Source organism: Lacerta agilis, chromosome 16 (genome assembly GCF_009819535.1).
Source record: "Lacerta agilis isolate rLacAgi1 chromosome 16, rLacAgi1.pri, whole genome shotgun sequence".
NCBI classification, from domain to species: Eukaryota; Metazoa; Chordata; class Lepidosauria; order Squamata; family Lacertidae; genus Lacerta; species Lacerta agilis.
In genome coordinates, this window is record NC_046327.1 from 6,080,875 (window position 1) to 6,102,548 (window position 21,674).

General features: G+C 44.2%; 1 protein-coding gene across 1 annotated transcript in view; it reads right to left on the minus strand.

Moving 5' to 3' along the window:
• SVEP1 (sushi, von Willebrand factor type A, EGF and pentraxin domain containing 1) overlaps nt 1-21,674 on the minus strand; it is a 130,202-nt gene that overhangs the window by 16,126 nt on the left and 92,402 nt on the right. The window contains exons 35-45 of the mRNA XM_033173957.1: nt 20,792-20,983; nt 18,141-18,308; nt 16,194-16,866; nt 12,280-15,074; nt 11,018-11,243; nt 8,281-8,436; nt 6,241-6,304; nt 4,814-4,987; nt 2,412-2,588; nt 1,983-2,156; nt 283-459 (exon numbers count right to left, since the gene is read on the minus strand). Coding sequence (XP_033029848.1) covers nt 283-459; nt 1,983-2,156; nt 2,412-2,588; nt 4,814-4,987; nt 6,241-6,304; nt 8,281-8,436; nt 11,018-11,243; nt 12,280-15,074; nt 16,194-16,866; nt 18,141-18,308; nt 20,792-20,983 — 4,976 coding nt within the window. The remainder of the gene's footprint in view (nt 1-282; nt 460-1,982; nt 2,157-2,411; nt 2,589-4,813; nt 4,988-6,240; nt 6,305-8,280; nt 8,437-11,017; nt 11,244-12,279; nt 15,075-16,193; nt 16,867-18,140; nt 18,309-20,791; nt 20,984-21,674) is intronic.

Below are 21,674 nucleotides of genomic sequence, written 5' to 3' on the forward strand. Positions count from 1 at the left end.
TGTCCTTCCCCATTACTTTTGCATAATACCCAAAATGTGAATCGGAGCCTTCACAGGCAGAAGACTAGCCATTATTTCAAGGCATGTCCATCTCTCTCAGATCACTACTGACACCAGTTGATATGATAATCGGCACTTTCACCTGAACGTGAATTAATGCAGACTGGCCTATAAAATCTCTTTGGCGACATGGTTTTGTGGAGGAGAGAGGAGAGAGGAGCTTAATGTTGAGAGCTATTCTCAATAAAAACGAAAGTCGCTTGGCATTTTTATATTACTTACTTTCACATTTAGCTCTAGTTGGAGTCCATGCCTCATCAGAATCACAGGTTATGACAGACGGCCCTCGTAGCTGATAGCCCTCTCGGCATTTGATAAATACCTTTTGCCCGACATAAAAAGTTGTCTCCGATAGGAGGGCATTTTCTGGGATTATGAATGGCACAGGGCACGGATTTGCTGTTAACCGTAGGAAGAGGGGGGAACATGCAGATGGTAAAAAAGAGTAGAAGAGTTTGGATTTGATATCCTGCTTTTCACTACCCGAAGGAGTCTCAAAGCGGGTAACATTCTCCTTTCCCTTCCTCCCCCACAACAAACACTCTGTGAGGTGAGTGGGGCTGAGAGACTTCAGAGAAGTGTGACTAGCCCAAGGTCACCCAGCAGCTGCATGTGGAGGAGTGGAGACACGAACCCGGTTCCCCAGATTACGAGTCTACCGCTCTTAACCACTACACCACAATGGCTCTCCATATTCTTACTTAGTTAAATTACGCTACCACTGAAAGCTTATTTATACAGTATTTAGTCCACGACAAAAGCTGTAACCTATTCATTTAGGCATTCTGTCCATTATTTTAAGTGTATGTTTAACAGTGTGGTACTCATCCATATATATATACGTCAACAAGAAATGGATCTTGCCCTCCCTGCCAATGGTGGCATGGAAGTCACCAAACAGATATAGCAATGAAAGCAATAAAAGTGAAAAATGTAGGAGTCAAATTTAACACGTCTGGTTACTCTGCCGCCATCCTCACAGTCTGGAAGTCACATTTTCCATTTGCGTGATCAGATCTATTTTAAAAACACCCTACTTGTGATTGTAATTTGTTTTAAACTGTTTTCAATGTTGTATTTTGCATTGTTGTGAACAGCATTGCGGCAAAGCGTGGGTGATAAATATCGTCCTCATGGATCTCTTCCAGTTATCATGTGTGGTTTGGACCACATGCCTGGCTGGCTCAAAACACCTTTGCTACGCTCTGAAGTCTAACCTTTTCTAAGGAGAATGGAATGATGGTTGTGGAAAGGCTATGCCACAATGCTCAGGAACACCATAGCCATAAAATGCAGGGGATTAGATGTAGTTTAGTCAACATGATACAGTGCCTAGCCCCAAAATCTGTACCTAAATTCCAATATGTAGTCTTTAATGTGGTAGGTCGAAGCTAAGGTAAAGGACCCCTGGACTGTTAAGTCCAGTCAAAGGTGACTATGGGATCGCGGCGCTCATCTCGCTTTCAGGCCGAGGGAGCTGGAATTTGTCCGCAGACAGCTTTCCGGGTCATGTGGCTAGCATGACTAAACCGCTTCTGGCGTAACAGGACACCGTGCTGAGTCCCAGAGCGCACGGAAACACCGTTTAACTTCCCGCTGGAGCAGTACCTATTTATCTACTTGCACTGGTGTACTCCGTCGCGGGGTTTCAAATTGCCGACCTTCCGATCGGCAAGCCCAAGAGGCTCAGTGGTTTAGACCACAGCGCCACCTGTGTCCCTTTTAATGTGGTAAAGTCCTTTACAGAGAATGTAGAACATTCTAGTTTATTTTCTTATTTATGGTGGGCGAACCTTGATAAACTTCACCGAAGGTGAAAAGGCCTACACCAAATTAGAAGTACTTTGTTTTATAAATCAGACTTCACAACTTTTGCATGATACAAAGTAAAGCTAGTTTCCATTATTGAGAAATGAACATACGTTTGCACTGAGGTATAGGATGGCTCCACGTTCCTGCTTCGGTGCATTCTGCAATGGGCTCCCCTTCTAAGCTGTACCCTCTGTTGCAATAATACGCAGCCCTGCTGCCAACTGTGTTGTTTTCATAGAGAGCATTCCCATTCTCAATGAATTCCGGATCTTCACATCTGGTTTCTAAACAATGGCAAGTTAATTAGGACAACTGTTTCTTTGCAATGAATCGTTTTAACAAGAGGAGCATCAGAAGAGCAACGAGTGTCTATCAGGGCTCCCCAACACCCCCTCTGAAGATGTGGATTTCTGTGAAGACAATCGGGACCTCTCACTCGTTTGGCATAAGAGGATGGTGTATGAACAGATCGCCAGTGTCCCCAGCCACAAGAAAACTAGCAGGACACTCACAAATGCAAAACACAACCCAAAAATCACCTCTGCAGGACGGAAAGGGTTTACTCCAGGTTCCATTGGCCAAGCAAGTGATGTTTTCGGGTCCAAGCAAGTGATATCCAAAATTGCATACAAAGGATATGTTACTTCTGTAGTATGTGTTTTCTACGACTACAGGCAATGCATTTTCCACTCTTGGAGGTGGTTCACACCTTATGCCTGCAAGAGAAAAGAAGCTTGTGGTCAGTGAATCGTGAGCCAGGGCTTGAACGATATGGTAAGCAAAACCTTGGCTTGGCTTAGCATGGTGTGGGACCATGTGTTCTTACAGTCCCAATAAGCCACAGTTTGTTTTACTGTGTTGAGCGAACCAGGTCATGGTCTAATGCAGGCATAGGAAAACTCGGCCCTCCAGATGTTTTGGGACTACAATTCCCATCATCCCTGACCACTGGTCCTGTTAGCTAGGGATGATGGGAGTTGTAGTCCCAAAACATCTGGAGGGCCGAGTTTGCCTATGCCTGGTCTAATGCCTAACAGCAGGAAACGGTTCTGTAGGGAAAGTGGACACAGGGAGGTTTTCCTTCGTCTTTTATAACACTAGAAATTGGGGGACACCGAATGAAGCTGGGAATAGATAAGATATTCGGCTATAAGCCCACAAGGTAAAACAGATCAATAAATAAAAACAGCATTTTACATTCTAAAATATCAACTAAAATATTTCAATGCATAATCTCTTTCGCATTACGTACAAGCTCTAGATGTACCGTATTATGGCCTTAAAGATAAGGATGGAACATAGAATTTACTAGATTTTTAATAGTCATGAAGCATTCCATGAAGTCTTTTATATGAAAGAACTGAAATCAGGAATCTGGCAACCTGCAATGTTCTATAAGCGTCGATGTCCTGGAGTAGATAAGCTAGATGCAATTCAGGTGGTTTAGCAACAATTTCCAGAATGATTGAACTCAGAATCCTTGATCGGGGAACATTGTATAAAGGGCAATTTAACAAGATATGGTAAAGGGATTCTATTGATTTGTTATCACATGCGCATAAAACAGAGGTTTTACCATTAGAAAATCTAATGCTCAGAACATTTGAGGGGAACACATTAAATCTGGCTCTAGCAAATGCGAATCTGTGCGACGCAACCGATAAGGTAGACAGATATCGAGGTGTAATGCCCAGATTTATCGGAGAACACGTCCCTCCACCTGTAGTAAGATTTTGTTGCAAATCAACCTCCTCCAATCTTTGTTTGATGACCTTTTTAGCTGCAATTAGATCTAATTTTAGTATATCAGAAGGAGAGATTCCATAAGACAACAGTTTGGAATGGATTTTTGTTGAATGAAGTTGGGAAGATTCAGGACAGAAAGAAGAAAGCACTTTTCTACACTTTTCTATTGTTTGTTGTGCGTTGCTCTGGGCTCCCTTTTGGTAGAAGGACAATTCATAGCTTCAATAAGCAATAAATATAACACTAGGACTAATGAAACAATTCTGGGGGGAAACTAAAACACCCATTCTTTCCCTCTCCCTTGTTACATGATGTGACGGATTGGCCCTAGGGTGGAGGAGTTATTACATCCTAGCGCAGAAGGAGTTAATCCACCTTCATTTTGACGGACAGTTCATCCTTTGGGGGCGGGGCGATCCACGGTTTAAAAGGAGGGAACAGTTGAGAAGAGGGAGGGTGTGTGTGGAGACAGGGAAGAAGAGGGGTGTGGGGCCAGAATAGTGGTGGTTAGGCTACAATGGGATGAAGATTAGTCGGTTATACTGAAAAAAAATATATATTCTAGATGTAACTAAGCTGATGAACTATTGAAGTACTTGAAACATGATGTTCTGAAGTAAATAAAGACTTGTTTTTGTTGAGCCAAGAGAAAAGAGGCATTTATTTGGTCCAGCCATATATGGATGCTCATGAGGAGGTGAACTCAGGGAAAAGACAAAACTGACCTGCAGGGTGGAGTTTTCACTCAGGAGGGGCAAAAGGGCAGAAACCTCAGTAAGGCTACGCAGTTGCTAAAATGGTTTAGCTAACTGACACAGTGGGGGGGGGGATCTAATGAGAGAGAGCCCCAGAACTGATAGAGCTGAGAGGTATTCTTAACCCAGGAGCCCAGAGCAAAATATATATATACCAGGCCACGACAGCTGGACAAGAGAACCCCGTTACTAAGTTATCCCTAGTTATAATAAAAGGGGATTATCCACACGGACGGACCTCAAGGCATCGAGGTGGGGTGAATAGAAAAAGTGACCTGGAACACCTCAGATATAATACACTTAGTAACAAAAGGGAAGTTGGCAGGGAGGTTCGTTGCACATGACCACCAACATAGCTTCACGCTTCTACTGAAATTTACCTAATGTGGTATACCTCTCACTTGGAGAACTTTTGTCAACAGACACTGATCTTTACTTACTCACACACGTAGGGGCTGAGGGGCTCCACTTCTTGTTAACATGGCAAATCCTTCGAGCTGGCCCCTGTAGCTCAAATCCCTGGTCGCAATTGTAAAGAACTTCATCTCCAAGCACAAAACCTTTGCCGATAACGGATCCATTATCTATTGGTTCAGGGGGCCCACAGGATATCTCTGAAGGAAAACACACAGGTGATCTTTTCAGTATAGAGTGCACACACCGTACAGTGTGTAATGGGAAAAATCTGCCCTTATTCCCTTATGGGGTACACAAGAGCCCTTGCAAAGTCCTTTGCAGGTTCTCCATTGGTAGGAGTAAAAAAAAACAAAAACAGAGGCCAACCAGAGAAGATTGAGAAGCAAAGCAGCTAGTAAGCTTGATCTTCATTGAAGCTGTTGCAACAACGGTGTTTTTCAGGGGAAAAGACCCAGAACAAAGCAAGCATGCTCTTATAAAGACATTTCAAAATCCCTCCTGGAGTCTAGCCCACCCCCAGAAACAGCATCCAATCACAGAAGAGGTGTAACCCAAGACCACCCCCCCCCCGATACATCAGGGCTACATCACAAATTGGGGAGGGTCAGAGGAGGTAACTTGGGAATTTTCCACACCTGTGCCATCTCTCCATGACCCCCCCCCCAACACACATTTCTAAAAAACAAAAGGTTTCCTCTCTGGCCGGTAGGGCTAATGGCTGTCCATTGTGAGGGAAATGGCCCATCCTCAGGCAGAGACTTCTCACCCCCTCCCTGCAGATGAAAACACTTGGCCAGCTAGGAGTCAAAATGGAGTGAGGCCTGTCTTTCTGTGCTGTTTTCAGACATGTGGCCTTATTTGTTTGGTAAATTAATTATATATATAAATAAAAGACCTTAAATTCTTACGACAAGTGGTACCTCGGAAGTTGAGCGGAATCTCTTCCGGAAGTCTCTTCAACTTCCAAAACGTTTGGAAACCAAGGCGCAGCTTCTAATTGGCTGCAGGAATCTCCCGCAGCCAACTGGAACCTGCGGAACCCGCGTCGGACGTTCAGGTTCCAAAGAACATTCGCAAACCGGAACACTCACTTCTGGGTCTGAGGCATTCAGGAGCCAAAACGTTTGACTCGCAAGGCGTTCGGGATCCGAGGTACAACTGTACTTAGCTTTGTTTACTTTGCTGGTATGGATGAGTTTGCCGATGATTAATTACTAGGAAAATGTTGGGTGGGGGGGAGTGTCTCAGAATCTCTGCATAGGACCCAAACAGACTCCGCATTCAAAGTAATGGCCAGATGCATTTCAAATGAAATTTGAAAGAAGCTGGGCTACAATGGCAAAAGCAACACAACATACTGCAATATTGCACCTTGGGGTGGGGGTGGGGCGGGGCGGGAAGCCATGTTCAAATTAAGCTTGACATATAATAAAATGAATGCATAGCTTACTTCTGCAGACTGGTGTTGCTCCACTCCAGAGTTTATCCGCTCCACAAATACGCTCTGCATCACCCTATCGGGCAAAAGAATAATTCAGAAAAGAGCACAAAATATCCTATTCTCACAGGAAATCTGATATTGGGCAGAGGAGAAGAAGAAGAAGAAGAAGAAGAAGAAGAAGAAGAAGAAGAAGAAGAAGAAGAAGAAGAAGGAGAAGAATTTGGTAATTTATGGACCTAATAAGTATCTAAAGCCATTTGCACATGCAGAATGTAGGCACCCTACATATAGAAATGAGCAAACCAGTCATATTTTAGGGAGCATGGTAGCAGGTGGGGCCCATTCTTTACATCATAGGAGCTTACACAACACAAAACCCTGTTGCTGTCTGTAGGTTTTATTTTATGAAGAGTTTGGATTTGATATCCCGCTTTATCACTACCCGAAGGTGTCCCAAAGCGGCTACCATTCTTCTTTCCCTTCCTCCCCCACAACAAACACTCTGTGAGGTGAGTGGGGCTGAGAGACTTCAAAGAAGTGTGACTAGCTGAAGGTCACCCAGCAGCTGCATGATTGGCTGATGGGTGTGGGAAACCTGTTGACGACTGTTAACAACTGCAATTGGTCTTACAGGAAAAAGCAAGGGGTGAGATGGCTAAAGATAGCTTTGTCATGTATAATCCATCAGCCACACCTATCAGCCAATCACCCATTCCCACCACCCTTCTGATTAATACCCCACCCCACCCTCCCACTATATATAAGGGTCTGGTGACTTCTGTTTCAGTGTATCTGAAGAAGTGTGCATGCACACGAAAGCTCATATCAAGAACAAACTTAGCTGGTCTCTAAGGTGCTACTGGAAGGAACTTTTTATATTTTTATATTTTGTTTTTACCATTTTAATGTTATTGTGAAATATTTGGGAAGTTGCTTACACAAGAGCAGCATACAAATATTTTAAATAATAAATAAACAAATACTCTCCCCTCCCAAGGTATTGTGTTATTATTATGAACAAGAAATAGATAGCATTTTTTGCGTGGTAAGTATTTTAGAATAATTATCTCATTCATTGGAGCAGGGGTCCCCAAACTAAGGCCCAGGGCCCGGATGCTGCCCAATCGCCTTCTAAATCCGGCCTGCGGACGGTCCGGGAATCATTGTTTTTTTACATGAGTAGAATGTGTCCTTTTATTTAAAATGCATCTCTGGGTTATTTGTGGGGCATAGGAATTGTTCATATGTTTTTCCCCAAAATATAGTCCGGCCCCCCACAAGGTCTGAGGGACAGTGGACCGGCCCCCTGCTGAAAAAGTTTGCTGACCCCTGCATTAGAGACATTAAGGCAAGCCCATGGTATTAATGGACTGATCTACAAAAGCAACAGAATGACGGGATCCTGAAGATGTTGAGTTTACTGTACCATGTCAAACTGCAGGTTTGTGGAATGCTGTTTTCAAATGCTTCCTCATATGAAGATCTCTTTTCAAATAAAAAAAATAGCATCTGAGGCTGAAAAATTCTTACCCAGCCCTTTCCCTGGTGTGCTACGTTCCTACGTTCAGATTCGTTTTGTTTTTGTACAGCAAGAGTCAAAAATACGATTCGCTGCCTGCAATTTGAAATGCTACAGCTCTCTCATCTCCGAACTGCCAGTTTATTTGCCCCTCATTGTGTTATACGTGGAGATCCAGCTACAATTCCTGTCTTACAGATGCAGACCTACAACTAAATCTTTGCAAGCAATCATCCCAATTTGGGTCCAGTTTCTGGTGTACCAGTTTGAATGGTGCATTGGACATATAGTTTTGTGACTTAATTCTTTTAAGAATGGCTTTGCCATTTCCCGTGGTTTAATGAGTGGCAAATAAGATACACTCAAAATACAGCGATGCAGCACACCTGTATTTTATTCTCAAGTGCAAATGATGGGCGTGAGAAGCTTTTCCCAATGAAGAGCTTCCTCCTGATTGAAACCTAGCATGCCATCTACTGGGAAACATGCGAACCAACAAACAGAATGAGGAAAAGATTGAATGGACTTACTTCCAACTCATAACCAGAACTGCATTGATAAAGAACCATGTCTTTGTAACTGTATCTGTTGCCAATCATTATTCCATGTTCTGGAGCCTCGGGCTTTCCACAGGAAACAGGAGAACAGATCTCGCTTGAAAATAATGGCATCCAGTTACCGTTATTCTAAAAAAGAGGGGGGGAAAGTATCTCCATGGCTTGCTAAGCAACACAGAAGCAACACATTTCTTTTCTTTTTACAAGATATATATAGTGTAAACAGCCTAGCAACAAAAAAGTTTGATATGCAGAGTTAAAGAAATGACTGGACTGAAGAACTGGGACATTGAGTAGTAGCTAGATCAGGGTTTCCCAAACCTGGGTCTCTAGCATAGGACCCTCGTACCTAAGGGACCGCCTCTCCTGGTATGTCCTGGGTAGGACCTTAAGGTCCTCAAATAATAACTTTTTGGAGGTCCTGAGCCACAAGGATGCTAAGTTGGCTTCAACTAGGGCCAGGGCCTTCTCAGTACTGGCCCCGACTTGGTGGAACGGTCTGTCACAAGAGACCAGGGCATCTTTCCGCAGGGCCTGCAAGACGGAGCTGTTCCACCTGGCCTTTGGGTTGGTTTCAGTATAACCCTGATGTTTCATTCTTTTGGTGTGATTGGTGGGCTACTTAAAAATGAGGCTGCAGTCTAAATTGAATTTTAAATTGTATTTTAATCTGTATTTTAATGAATTGTTTTATGTTTTTTTGTGATTTTATTGGTGTTAGCCGCCCTGAGCCCGGTTTGGCGGGGAAGGGCGAGGTATAAATAAAAGATTATTATTATTATTATTATTATTATTATTATTATTATTATTATTATTATTATTAGATGTTTTTGGACTACAACTCCCATCATCCCTAGCTAGCAGGACCAGTGGTCAGGCATGATGGGCTTTTTAGAATGGTGTCAGGGGTATATTGGGTCAGAGGTATATTGGCATGTGCTGTTCTGGGTTGCATCCTGCACATTTTGGAATTGAGAAAAGTTGTAAGCAAAAGATCTGACGATCAGCAGAAAGGTGTTTCTTCACACAGAAAGCATTATTTGGATCAAGAAATGTTGAGTAGACATTATTTAGCAGCAAGAATTTCTTCCAAATTGTTGAATAGCATTTTTAATTCTAAATATTTCAAATTCTATAGGCATAAACTGTTCCATGCCAAATTACAATGATGCAACCGTTGCTTGCTAATCAAGTCGTTTAACAGTTTCCAGTAACTATATAAATCGAAATGTACAGTATCTAGAAAAACAAAAGGATAGAACTCCACTACTCAATAGGAGCAGGGCCATGCTTCTCTAAGGAGGATAATTTGACACAATTCTCATATGTCAAGTTTTATTGAAGTGGCATGGAATGCCCTGCCTTTCACATAACAGAATTAACTTCTTCTAAATTCAACACTAAGGGTGCAAACCTATATATACACTTAAAGATAAAGGTAAAGGACCCCTGACAGTTAAGTCCAGTCGCAAACGACTCTGGGGTTGTGGCGCTTATCTCACTTTACTGGCCAAGGGAGCCGGCGTTTGTCCGCAGATAGTTTTTCTGGGTCATGTGGCCAGCACGACTAAGCCGCTTCTGGCGAAACCAGAGCAGCGCATGGAAACACCATTTGCCTTCCCACCGGGGCGGTACCTATTTATCTACTTGCACTTTGACGTGCTTTCGAACTGCTAGGTTGGCAGGAGCTGGGACCAGGGGCGTAGCAAGGTAAATTGGTACCCGGGGGCAAAAAAAATAAAAAATTGTCACCCCCCATGCATTGGAGGGTCAGGTGGTGCCTGGTGCGGAAAACCCCCCATTGATTCCCCCCCCGCAAAAATGGTTTTACATTATTTCATATTTTCTTACAAAGGAATAATAACAAGTAATAATAATAAAAAACTTTTATTTATATCCCACCCTCCCCGGCCAAAGTCGGGCTCAGGGTGGCTAACATCAGATACATAACATTGGTATAAAATCAAACAATAATTAAATTACCTCCTAAAAACATCTCAAAATCAAATTAAAGTCTAATTTGATGGCTTTCCACAGGGTTAGGGTTGGGAACAGTAAGCGTTCTCTGAACTGAAATTTCAGCCTTCATGACATAGGAAAACAGCCAAGTGAACAGCTATTTTGGTGGAGGAGGGTCAAGATATTAACCGATATGCATGAAATTTCGTATATAGCTATATAATCCCTAGTATAGTAAGATAAGACCTTTGGAGCAGGCATTTAAAAAAAAAAAATTCAAAAAAAATTCCTTCACAATTTGCCACCCCCTCCATTATGGAACCCGGGGCAGCCCCCCGCCCCCCCTTTGCTATGCCCCTGGCTGGGACCGAACAACGGGAGCTCACCCCGTCGTGGGGATTCGAACCGCCAACCTTCCAATCGGCAAGCCCTAGGCTCAGTGGTTTAGACCACAGTGCCACCTGGGAATAAGTCCCATACTTTGCACTGGGACTCACATCTGAGTAGGCATGCATAGGATTGCGCTGCCAGTCTGGAATGGTGCTGTTAGAAAAAGGTTACGAGGGAGGATGATTTTCGTATAAGTATTTTTTAAAACAGCAATGCAGTTCAGTTTTCATTTAGCAGAAGAAAAGCATGGTGTATTACCATAACATTATTTTTTTCCTCTTCAGGAATGACTTCAGTAGGCACAGATATATGACTATTAAGACAAGGATTAAAACAGAGCAAAAGTAAGACAAACCTTTACCTGGCATGTGGAAGTGTTTGATCCATTCAGAATATAGCCTTCTTGGCATGATAAGGTAATGCTCTTGTTCACAGTGAATTCATCACCAGAAATAATTACATTGGTTGTATTTGCTGGCAGGGAGCATTTTCTGGGGCAACAGGAGATACTATTAGGGGACCAGTGCCCATCTTCCTGACAGGTACATGTATCCATTTCTGTCTCCATCACATAACCCTCCAGACACCTGCAACATGTAAGTCACACTGGGGTCACCAGCTATAGGTACATATTGCATGCTCTGAACTGCTGAAGTAAATCCTAAGGTACACCTTTTAGCTATTTTTGATCAAATAAGATGCCTTACACAAGACTTGAAGATAAAGATTTACTTGTCAGGTGGGCAACAGTTGAACAACAAATATTATTCGCATACCTATTAATGAATACAATGTATTTCACTCCCTTGAGCCTAAGAGAGGGTTTAATCCTTTTTGTTTTCAAAGCTCCTTCAAAGCAGTGCAAAAGTTATTAATCCATACCTTGCCTGTCTTCACAAACTCCTCCAGACAACACCTGCATGAAGCCACCTTCTCAAATAATCAACTGACAAAATGACCAACCAACTCCCAAACGCCAACTGCCATCTCCTTTCCCCAATACCGTTTATTCTTTGTGAAATACATTTACCATGCAAACACAAAACAAGGATCTGTTGGGGGTGTCCATGTCTCCTTACAAGATGTAGGATTGTCCTCTGTCGTCCCCTTCTCCTTGTGCCCTCCATCTTTCCCAACACCAGGGTCTTTTCTAGGGACTCAGGGCTGATTTCTTTAAGGATGGATAGGTTTGATCTTCTTGCAGTCCATGGGACTCTCAAGAGTCTCCCCCAGCACCATAATTCATTAGCTACTGGAGTTTAATATATGAGATAGACTCATGACATACAAAGCGAGATATGTCAAGCCTTTGCTTGTTATAATTGTGATGATTATGGCGTGCAGCTGGTGAAAACCCCAAAGTTGAAATTGTTAATTTGGAGTTCTCATCAGCTGTACGCCATAATCATCACAATTATAACAAATAAAGGCTTGACATAGCTCGCTCTGCATGTCATGAGTCTATCTCATATATTATGTTTCATCTTTTAAGTTGAATTACTGAAAGAAATGAACCTTTCCACGATATTCTAACTTTTCGAGTTTCACCTGTATATCGCAATGCTGGAAACCAGGTATTGCCCAGGCCTAATACTCTTAGACTGGCATGTGAACTCTTCTTACCTGTACTGGACTTTGCTCCCATAGGCTTGCGACTCTCCAACGGCAACTGCGTGAAGGACAGAAGGTGGTGGCCCGCAAGTCAGTAAGCTACAGCTTGGATACGGCTTGCTCCAGGCTCCTTTTTCCGTGCACGTCAATTCCGATCTCCCTTGCATCACGTAGCCCAGTTCGCAATTATAAACGATGGCGTTCTGGTTTACAGAGCTGCTCCCGTTGATGAATGCGTTGGGGATTGTCGGCGGGGGGCCGCACGAGATCTGCCCGCAGTGCGGAAAGCCAGAACTCCATCTGCCGGCTGCTTCGCACGTAATTTCTGTGGGTCCTAGTAGCTTGAAACCTTCCAGGCACTGAAACTCTACCCTCTCGCCGCAGCTGAAATGGTTGCCTACAACTGCCCCGTTCTGAATCATGGGCACAGGGCATTCGCAAGGCAGGCAAGAGGGGGCTGTTCCATTCCACATCCCATTAGACATACACTGCCTCACTGGGTTCCCCTGTAACTCATAGCCAGGAAAGCAGATATACTTTATATATTTCCCATAAGTGAAGACCGAGCCGTTCAGAAAGCCGTGAGAGATGTCCTCAGGAGGCCCACAGCTGACAGACTCACAGAAGGGAGTCTCTCTATCCCAGTTACCGTCAGCCTGACAGATACGTATGGATGCACCACGCAATACATACCCTTCATCACACCAATGCTCGATTCTCTTCCCAAAGCCAAATTCTGACCCACTAGTCTGCCCGTGACGAAGTGCCGGTGGTTCGGCACATTGGATCATCCTGCAATGTGGAGATCTCCCACTCCATTGTCCGTTTGCAAGACAGACTCTCCTCTGGTCCCCTTCCAGGACGAAACCTTCTTTGCAGCTGTACTCGATATGTCTTTGGAACGTATATTCCTCTCCTAGCACTTGGCCGTTCTCTAAATTAGGGATTTGGCCGCAGGAAATGGGAAGGCAGATCGGCTCATCCCCATCCCAATTCTGATTGGCCTGGCAAGTTCTCTTACCTGGACCATTTAACTGAAACCCAGGGTCGCACTCATAGTGGACCACGCTCCCGTAAGTGCGACCTTCCCCTCTTATTGTGCCATTCATGGGCCTGCTAAGCCCCGTGCAGGATACTACTTTGCAAGTCGGGACTTTGTCACTCCACTGCCCATTGGGCATACAAAGCCTCGTTTCTGAACCCATCAGCTTATACCCTGGTTTGCAGGTATACTTCACTGAACTACCAAGCGTGTTCTCTGTAAAATTCGCGAAGCCGTTTTCTGGGTGCGGCAGCAATTCGCACCGACTGGAGATGCAGACAGGGGCACTGCCGTTCCACACGCCGTCCTCCTGGCAAGCCAGCTTGGAATTCCCTAAGAGTTCGTAGCCAGGGTAGCAGCTATACAACACCATAGTCCCATATAAGTACCCCGACAACGGCAGCGTGTTAATGGCCTTTGAATAACTTTGCATGTCTTTCTGGTTATCAAGTATTAGGGAGTAGAAAGGTGGGCTGGCAGTAGGGAACCCCTCTGCAAACCCTCCTCCATGGTCAAAAAGCTTTTCATTGCTGCTAACTGTTATATATCCCCCAAAATCTATATGGGGAGGAAGGCCACAATCCGTCGGCAGGCATACTGGGCTATCGCTAGACCAACCTGATTCTTCGCAAGTCTGCATGGCAAGACCTGACAGCTGAAACCCTGGCATGCAGCTGTATATCACCATAGCGCCATAGCTGTAATCTGCACCTTCGACGAAGCCGTTCTCAATGGGCTGCGGAGGGTCGCAGTTGATAGCTCTGCAAGAGGGAATTTCCGCATCCCACTCCCTTGTCTCCAGGCAGCTCAGGACACTTTCCCCTTCAAGCTGGAATCCCCTGTCACACGAGTAGGTAACTGTCTGCCTGTAGTGCAGATCAATGTACGAATACCGGCCATTCTGAATCTCCCTGGGCTTGGAACACTCAATGGGTTTGCAAGTTGGTTTCCTTCCAAGCCAGTGGCCATCCTCCCCGCAAAGTATGGTCATGTTCCCCACTAGCTCAAAGCCCGGTTTGCAATTATACAAGGCAGTGCTGAGGTAGGTAAGGCCTTGCACGTCCACAATGCCGTTCTGAACTTCTGCCGGCTGTGGGCACTCCACCGGAATGCATTCCGGCAGCAGGGTGCTCCATGTACCGTCGGCTTGGCAGCTAATGGTAGAAACACCTTTCAGCAAAAACCCATCCATGCACGTGTAGCTCACGGTGCTGCCAAAATGAAGAGAAGACACCACAGAGTCCGAAAAGGGAATATAAGGCGGCCTAGGGCACAGTACGGCTTGGCAGGCGGGGAAAGAATCGTTCCACTGTTGCGACGACAAACATTTCAATACGGAGGCACCGTGCAAAGCGAAGCCCTCTTTGCAAGAAAAGTACACCACGCCTACTTGGCCAGCCATCTCCTTCATGACCAGCTGGTTCTCAATTAGCGGCGGCTCGGAGCACTTTGTCGGGACGCATTTGGGGTTTTGTTTTCGGTTCCACACCCCAGAGTTCTGACAAGTCCAAGAGGCATCTCCTATCAGCTCATAGCCTTCGTCGCAGGAGAACCTGACTTCTGCTCCCACTTCAAAACTTTCTCCCTTGCTGAAGCCATGCCGGAGAGAAGGTGGTTTTGCGCAAGTGACAAGTGTGCAGGAAGGATAGGCTTCGCTATGCCACTGACGGTTGGCTTGGCAAGTGAATGTGGCGCTTCCATTCAGCTGGTAACCAGCAATGCACCGAAATCTCACTTCGCTCCCAAAGGAACGTCCTGTTGCAACCTGTAAAACGGACCAGAACAAACTTTAGGGGTTACAAAAAGTCACACACCTAGCAGATAAACACTGACTTCTGACAGTTTATAAATGTTAAGGCTTGGAATCAAAGCTACCATACCATCAAAGAACAACTGCTACCATTCCTGCTCTGCCCCTCCCCTTAAACAGTTAAAGATTGTCACAAATTCCAGTCTTTCTCTGTGCAACTGAGGTGGTGCATTAGCTGTGCGGCCAGTTTCATAGGACCGGATGAAACAAAAACTCCAAAAATTTAATGTTGAAAGACATTATTATCAACAGAACACAAACTCAGAGCGAAATAAATGTGCCTGTACACATGAACAGGTTTTGATACCCCTTTCACCATTTTTATGGATGATGAATGGGAAAAAGTGATACTGGATACATCTTTTGGTTATCCCTACAAATCTGCCCACCATCTGTGCAGAAAAAAAATAATACCAGAAAACTCAGCCAGTGAAATGTTTTCTGGATTTCTTAGTGTCCTGTTTAAGAGCACTGCACTTACTGGATTAAGTTGCACATATCTGATTTTTAGAAGTCTGATTCAGACACTAATGCATTTCCATAACCACCTTAATTCTGCTTTTAATTATTTTTCCCAAGTTCACTGGCCTGGACTTTTAAACTACTGAACCTTCCAGTTACGTTTCCGAGCACTATTCAATGTGTTGAATTCAAAGTGTTGGTGCTGACCTTTAAAGCCCTAAACGGCCTCGGTCCAGTATACCTGAAGGAGCATCTCCACCCCCATCGTTCTGCCCGGACACTGAGGTCCAGTGCCGAGGGCCTTCTGGCAGTTCCCTCGCTACGAGAAGCCAAGTTACAGGGAACCAGGCAGAGGGCCTTCTCGGTAGTGGCACCCGCCCTGTGGAACACCCTCCCACCAGATGTCAAAGAAGAAAACAACTACCAGACTTTTAGAAGACACCTGAAGGCAGCCCTGTTTAGGGAAGCTTTTAATGTTTAATAGATTATTGCATTTTAATATTCTGTTGGAAGCCGCCCAGAATGTCTGGGGAAACCCAGCCAGATGTGCAGGGTATAAATAATAAATTATTATTATTATAATGCTGCCTGTGCTCAAGGCCTTAGCACTACCTCAACAACTCCATTTGCAATTTTGGGTGGTTCTCCACAGGACACTGGGTGACAGGTGGGCATAGCAGCGCTCCAAGTCCCGGTTGCCTCGCATGTCCTCTTCTTCTCTCCTTTGATATAGTACCCTTTAGTGCAGCTGTAAGCCACGATGGCCCCAAAACTGTAATTTGTGCCGATCGCATAACCGTTTTTAATGCCTGCTGGTTCTCCGCAGCGAACAGGAATGCACTGGATAGTCAAAGGAGAAGGGCTCCATTGCCCTCCCCGGACGCATTCAATCTTAGCGGACGTGTTTAAGACAAAGCCCTCCGTGCACTTGAAGCTCACAACGGACCCGGCTGCAAATTTGGCCTTGTTTGACGATTCCAAGATGCTGTACGGCGCAGGCAGCGGTCTCTCGCAGAAGTCGGCGATACATTCCGGAACGTCTTTGTCATCCGGGGGCACCCACTTTCCCTGGGCATTGCACAGCAACTGGGCATTGCTGGCTAAACTGTACCCATCAGTGCAGTAGTAGATCGCTATATCGCCGAAGAGGCGGTGGCCGCTTTCTGGAGAGGCATGTTCCACAGGGGGAGGCTCATCACATGAAACGGCCACACATTGCTGGTGACTCAGGTCCCATTTGCCGCTTGCCAAGCATTCCACGGTTTCGGTGCCAATTAATGTGTAGCTGTGGAATGGAAAGGAAAAACAACATTAGACTCATAATAGAACAGACTTCTAACGTCACACAGTGGTACCTTGGTTCTTGAACGGCTTGTCTCCCGAACAAATCGGCTCCTGAACGCTGCAAACGCAGAAGTAAGTGTTCTAGTTTGCGAATGTTTTTCGGTAGCCGATCGTCCAATGCGGCTTCCACTTGAATGCAGGAAGCTCCTGCAGCCAATCGGAAGCCGCGCCTTGTTTTTTGAATGGTTTTGGGAGTCGAACGAGAATCAAGGTACAAGGTAAAAGTTTTGAAATGTACTTAATTTTTTTTAGGGGGAGTAACAATTTAAACACATTGCAGGATCCCCAAGAAGTAGACCAGAGGCAATTATATTTCATCCAGCAGAGCTTTACTGCTACCGAAGGCAAATGAGCCTAATGGTCACAAATGCAGTACATTCAGGATTGGCCCTGTCCATAAGAAATCCATTTGCAGCAGACTTAACTTAAAACTTAACACCAAGCATAAAGAACACCACACCAGAAGGGAAAGAGATAGAAAGAGAGAGTGAAATCCAGGCTCCTTCAGGCCTTACTTTTATAGTCAGCATGACCTTGAGTGAAAGAGATAAATAAGAGAACCAGTTTAAGCCAGATGTATTCAGCTTCTCTGAAAGAATAACCCAAACATCATGAACCTTCTGCTTGTTTCTTTCACACAGAGAAGCTTCCAGAACCCTCTTGAATTAAGGAGAATAGGAAAGATCTCTACACATCAGATCAATACTTTCTGTATTAAGAAATGCAAGCAGCTGAGATACATTCCAGAGCCAGACAACGTGATATATCAGCATATTGTGGTATTTAGCCGCTATACATCATGATGCGGAAAACCAGGTATCCCCCAGCCGTACAAAGCACCCCATGAGGGGTGCGGCCTGCAAAGAATCCTGAGGGTCGGATAGCGAGGTCTAGAGGGCCACATTCTCTGCACCCCCTGGGCCTGAGGCTCTCCACTACTGCTCTATATTACCTTTCAGTTATCTGACACAGGAGCATGGATTCCGCAATGAGATCTACAATAATCACCACACTTTATGGCAGGGTTGGGGAACCTGTGGCTCTGCAGATGCTGCTGGACTACAGCTCCCATTATCCTGAACCACTGGCCAAGGGCATGGCTGGGGCTGTTGTGAGTTGGAGCCCAGCATCACTGGAGGGTCGCGGGTTCCCCATCTCTGCTTCGCAGTACGGCAACTTTTGAGAGTTCCAGTCCGATAGAGCTCCTTTACATACCCTTCCTTACACGTATAAGTGACGGTGCTTCCGAAAGTGTAGTTGCTCCCAGTGACCGCGGCATCTTGGATGACAGGAGGGAGACCGCAAGAAACTGTTTTGCACTCTGGAGGGAGGCTGCTCCAGCCGCCCGAATCTTCGCACACGAGGACGGAAGGTCCTTGCAGGCTACGAAACCAATGGAAATGGGGAAATCGTGAGAGGTGCACGTGGAAGCACAAACATCCATTAACATTTCTTTCCTTGAACATGTTTAACTTTAATCAACCATCAATTTGAGAGCACAAGGTTAAAGCAAAAGATGTAAAGCCACACCCTGGGTATAAAGTTGGCAAATGCAAAATTCTTTTTTTAAAAAAAGTGACACTTTATATTTGTGCAAAAATATACCACCCAGCAGATAAGTCCCACAATGCATGAAGAGGGGCAGACATAACCTTTCACCCTGCAGCAGAGACATCCAACATGCCTTTTTTCATGGTTCAGAAGGTGGGCAAATTTGTTGCACAGAGATACCGGTAGGTCTTGCTGTGTTTGCTGAATTGTGGACATGTTTTGTGTGTGTGTGTGTGATTAAAAATATATACAGAAAATCTGTTTGCGGCAATACTGTAGAGCAGTGTTTTTCAACCTTTTTTGGGCAAAGGCACACTTGTTTCATGAAAAAAAAATCACGAGGCACACCACCATTAGAAAATGTTAAAAAATTTAACTCTGTGCCTATATTGACTATATATAAAGTAATTTTTCAATTTTTCCCACGGCACACCAGGCAACATCTCGCGGCACACTAGTGGTTGAAAAACAGTGCTGTAGAGGGGGGAGGCACATATTTTACTTACATTATTTTATTTTATTTTTAAAAGAAATTAAGTGAAACAGATCTTGTAATGGTGGTTGTTTTTTGCTGCTGTGGAATATGAAGCCATTTAGAAGGATTTTTCTTTACATGTTATGAGAGTAGATGAGCAACCCAACTGCAGTGGTGCGGCAGAAACAGCCCGTAAAGAAGTTAAAGTTATAAAACATCTACATCAAATTCAGTTTCCAAAATTCTACATGAAGGTGGCATGAGGGCAGGGAGTAAAGGAATGTGCCCAGGGATATAACAAATTCTGCATTCTGCAGCCACAGTCCAAATAAGTATTTTATCCCCTCTCCTTTATATGCTTTATTGTTCATAATTATATTTGTACAACGTAAACTCATAATCATCATTACCAACCCATCAAAAAACATCAGTCGTCACAAAAAGTATATACATTTTCCAGCAATAAATTTTTGAATCCCTGCCACGGGGTGAGCTCCCGTTGCTCGGTCGCTGCTCCTGCCAACCTAGCAGTTCGGAAGCACGTCAAAGTGCAAGTAGATAAATAGGTACCACTCCGGCGGGAAGGTAAATGGCGTTTCTGTGCACTGCTCTGGTTCGCTACAAGCGGCTTTGTCATGCTGGCCACATGACCCGGAAGCTGTACGCCGGCTCCCTCGGCCAGTAAAGCGAGATGAGCGCCGCAACCCCAGAGTCGTCCGCGACTGGACTTAATGGTCAGGGGTCCCTTTACCTTTACCTTACAGTGTTTACTCAAAAGCTATTACCGTATTCAGATTGCAGCAACTATTTTTTAAGTATCTCTTGAAACAATCCCATTCTAAAATGAACTTCGGCCTACGTTTATCTCTAATTCTTTCACAAAGATAGGCTAACTCCGCATATTCTGTCAGCTTCAATAACCATTCTGATCTAGTGGGGATTTTATCAGTCTTCCAATACATCGCCCTGAGTACCCTTGCAGCAGTGGTGGCATATAAAAAAACTTTTCTTATATTTTTAGGAATATCTAAACCTGTAATGCCGAGTAGGAATGATTCTGGTTTTTTAAGAAAGTTTACATTCAAGATTTTTTAAAGCTCAAAATACCGGTAGATATTCAAGCTTAAATACGTATTTCCTGTTCTCTTCAAATCACTATAACATCCAAGCTGGCGCCGGTCACCATATTTAACTCTGAATTCTAGTGCTTCAGAGTCTTCAACAGTTTTTTTAAAAGAAATATTAATATTAATTATGAAGCAATAAAGTATTTAGTGGGTGTCAAGTTGTAATTGCAAACCTTTTGATCATAAGATAATTTGGAGATTTTGCCTGGTGAAGCTTTTTAAACATGCCTAAAGACTGGTGCTAAGAAGAATGAGCTCAGTGTTAGGAAGATGACTAATTCTACATGGCCTTTCCATGAGTATCACCAATTTACATGGGCAGATATTTGAAGATTAAAGAAAAAGCCAGATGAATCATTTTGCAGAAGCACTTCCTCTCAGTTCAAAGCACTCCAGTTCTACACACACACACACACACACACACACACACACACACACACAGTGGTACCTCGACTTACAAATTTAATCCATTCTGAATGCACATTCGTAGGTCGAAAAATTTGTAAATCGGAAAAAAGCAATTTTCCCATAGAAATGCATTGGAAACGAAAAATTCAGAAAAATTCGTAAGTCGAGTCAATCCCATCTAAAACCGCCAACGAATGTCCATTCGCAAGTCGAAAAATTCGTATGTCGAGTAATTCGTAAGTCAAGGTACCACTGTATATATAAATACACATAATATGCTAAGTGCATCTTGGTTTCTTGATTACCTGTAACCTGTGTCACAGGTGTACGATACATTCGAAAGGTATGCCACGCCACTCATTATATATTTCCCATTGCTTATTTCCTTTGGGAGGGGACACTTCACTAATTCACAAAATACGGAAGAACGATTCCACGTGCCACTTGCAAGGCACACCGATTCCTCTTTGCCTACTAGACTGTATCCTTTATTGCACCTGTATTGAGACAAGAAAGCAAGCTAAAAATAGGTTCAAGAGCATTGCACTTTCCTTGCATCTCTGTTAGTTCCAACGGTCTTAGTTGTTTCCCCCCCCCACTGAAAAACTATGGGTGGAATCAAGTGGCCCCATAGCATTCAGCAGATGTTCAATGTGTTCAACTTTTGCTGCACGGTGGTTACAATTACTGCTCAAAGGATGCTCTCACTGGTGGAAGAGTGGGGGAGCCAACTTTTGCCAATTTCCCTGGCAGTCTCTTGCATTCTTCAGGAATCCGTTCCATAGGATTAGGGCAACCTTCAGAAAAGTATAGGGCGGTGTTTTTTTTGGGGGGGGGCAGCAAATTGAAAAACGTCACATCTGGCAGTGAGATCCTTGGATCAAAAGATAGGAGGAGTTCTTCTTTTGGGGAGAGCAAATACTGTATCCAGTTCAGTGGTCTGCAACTACTCGTTATGGATTAAGTTGAGGACCACAAGACTGTCCTCCTTTCCCAGACTTCTGAGGGGTTGCAGAGCAAACCAAGATACACATCACATATTTCCATTGGCTAGTGATGCAATAAAATTAGATTTCTTGTGGCACTCTTGTCGTTATCCTTAGCTGTCTGTTTAGAATCTTAAGTGAAAACCAGGCTGGGCAGATGTTATAGTATGGAACTGTAGAAAAACTGAAAATAAAGGACAAT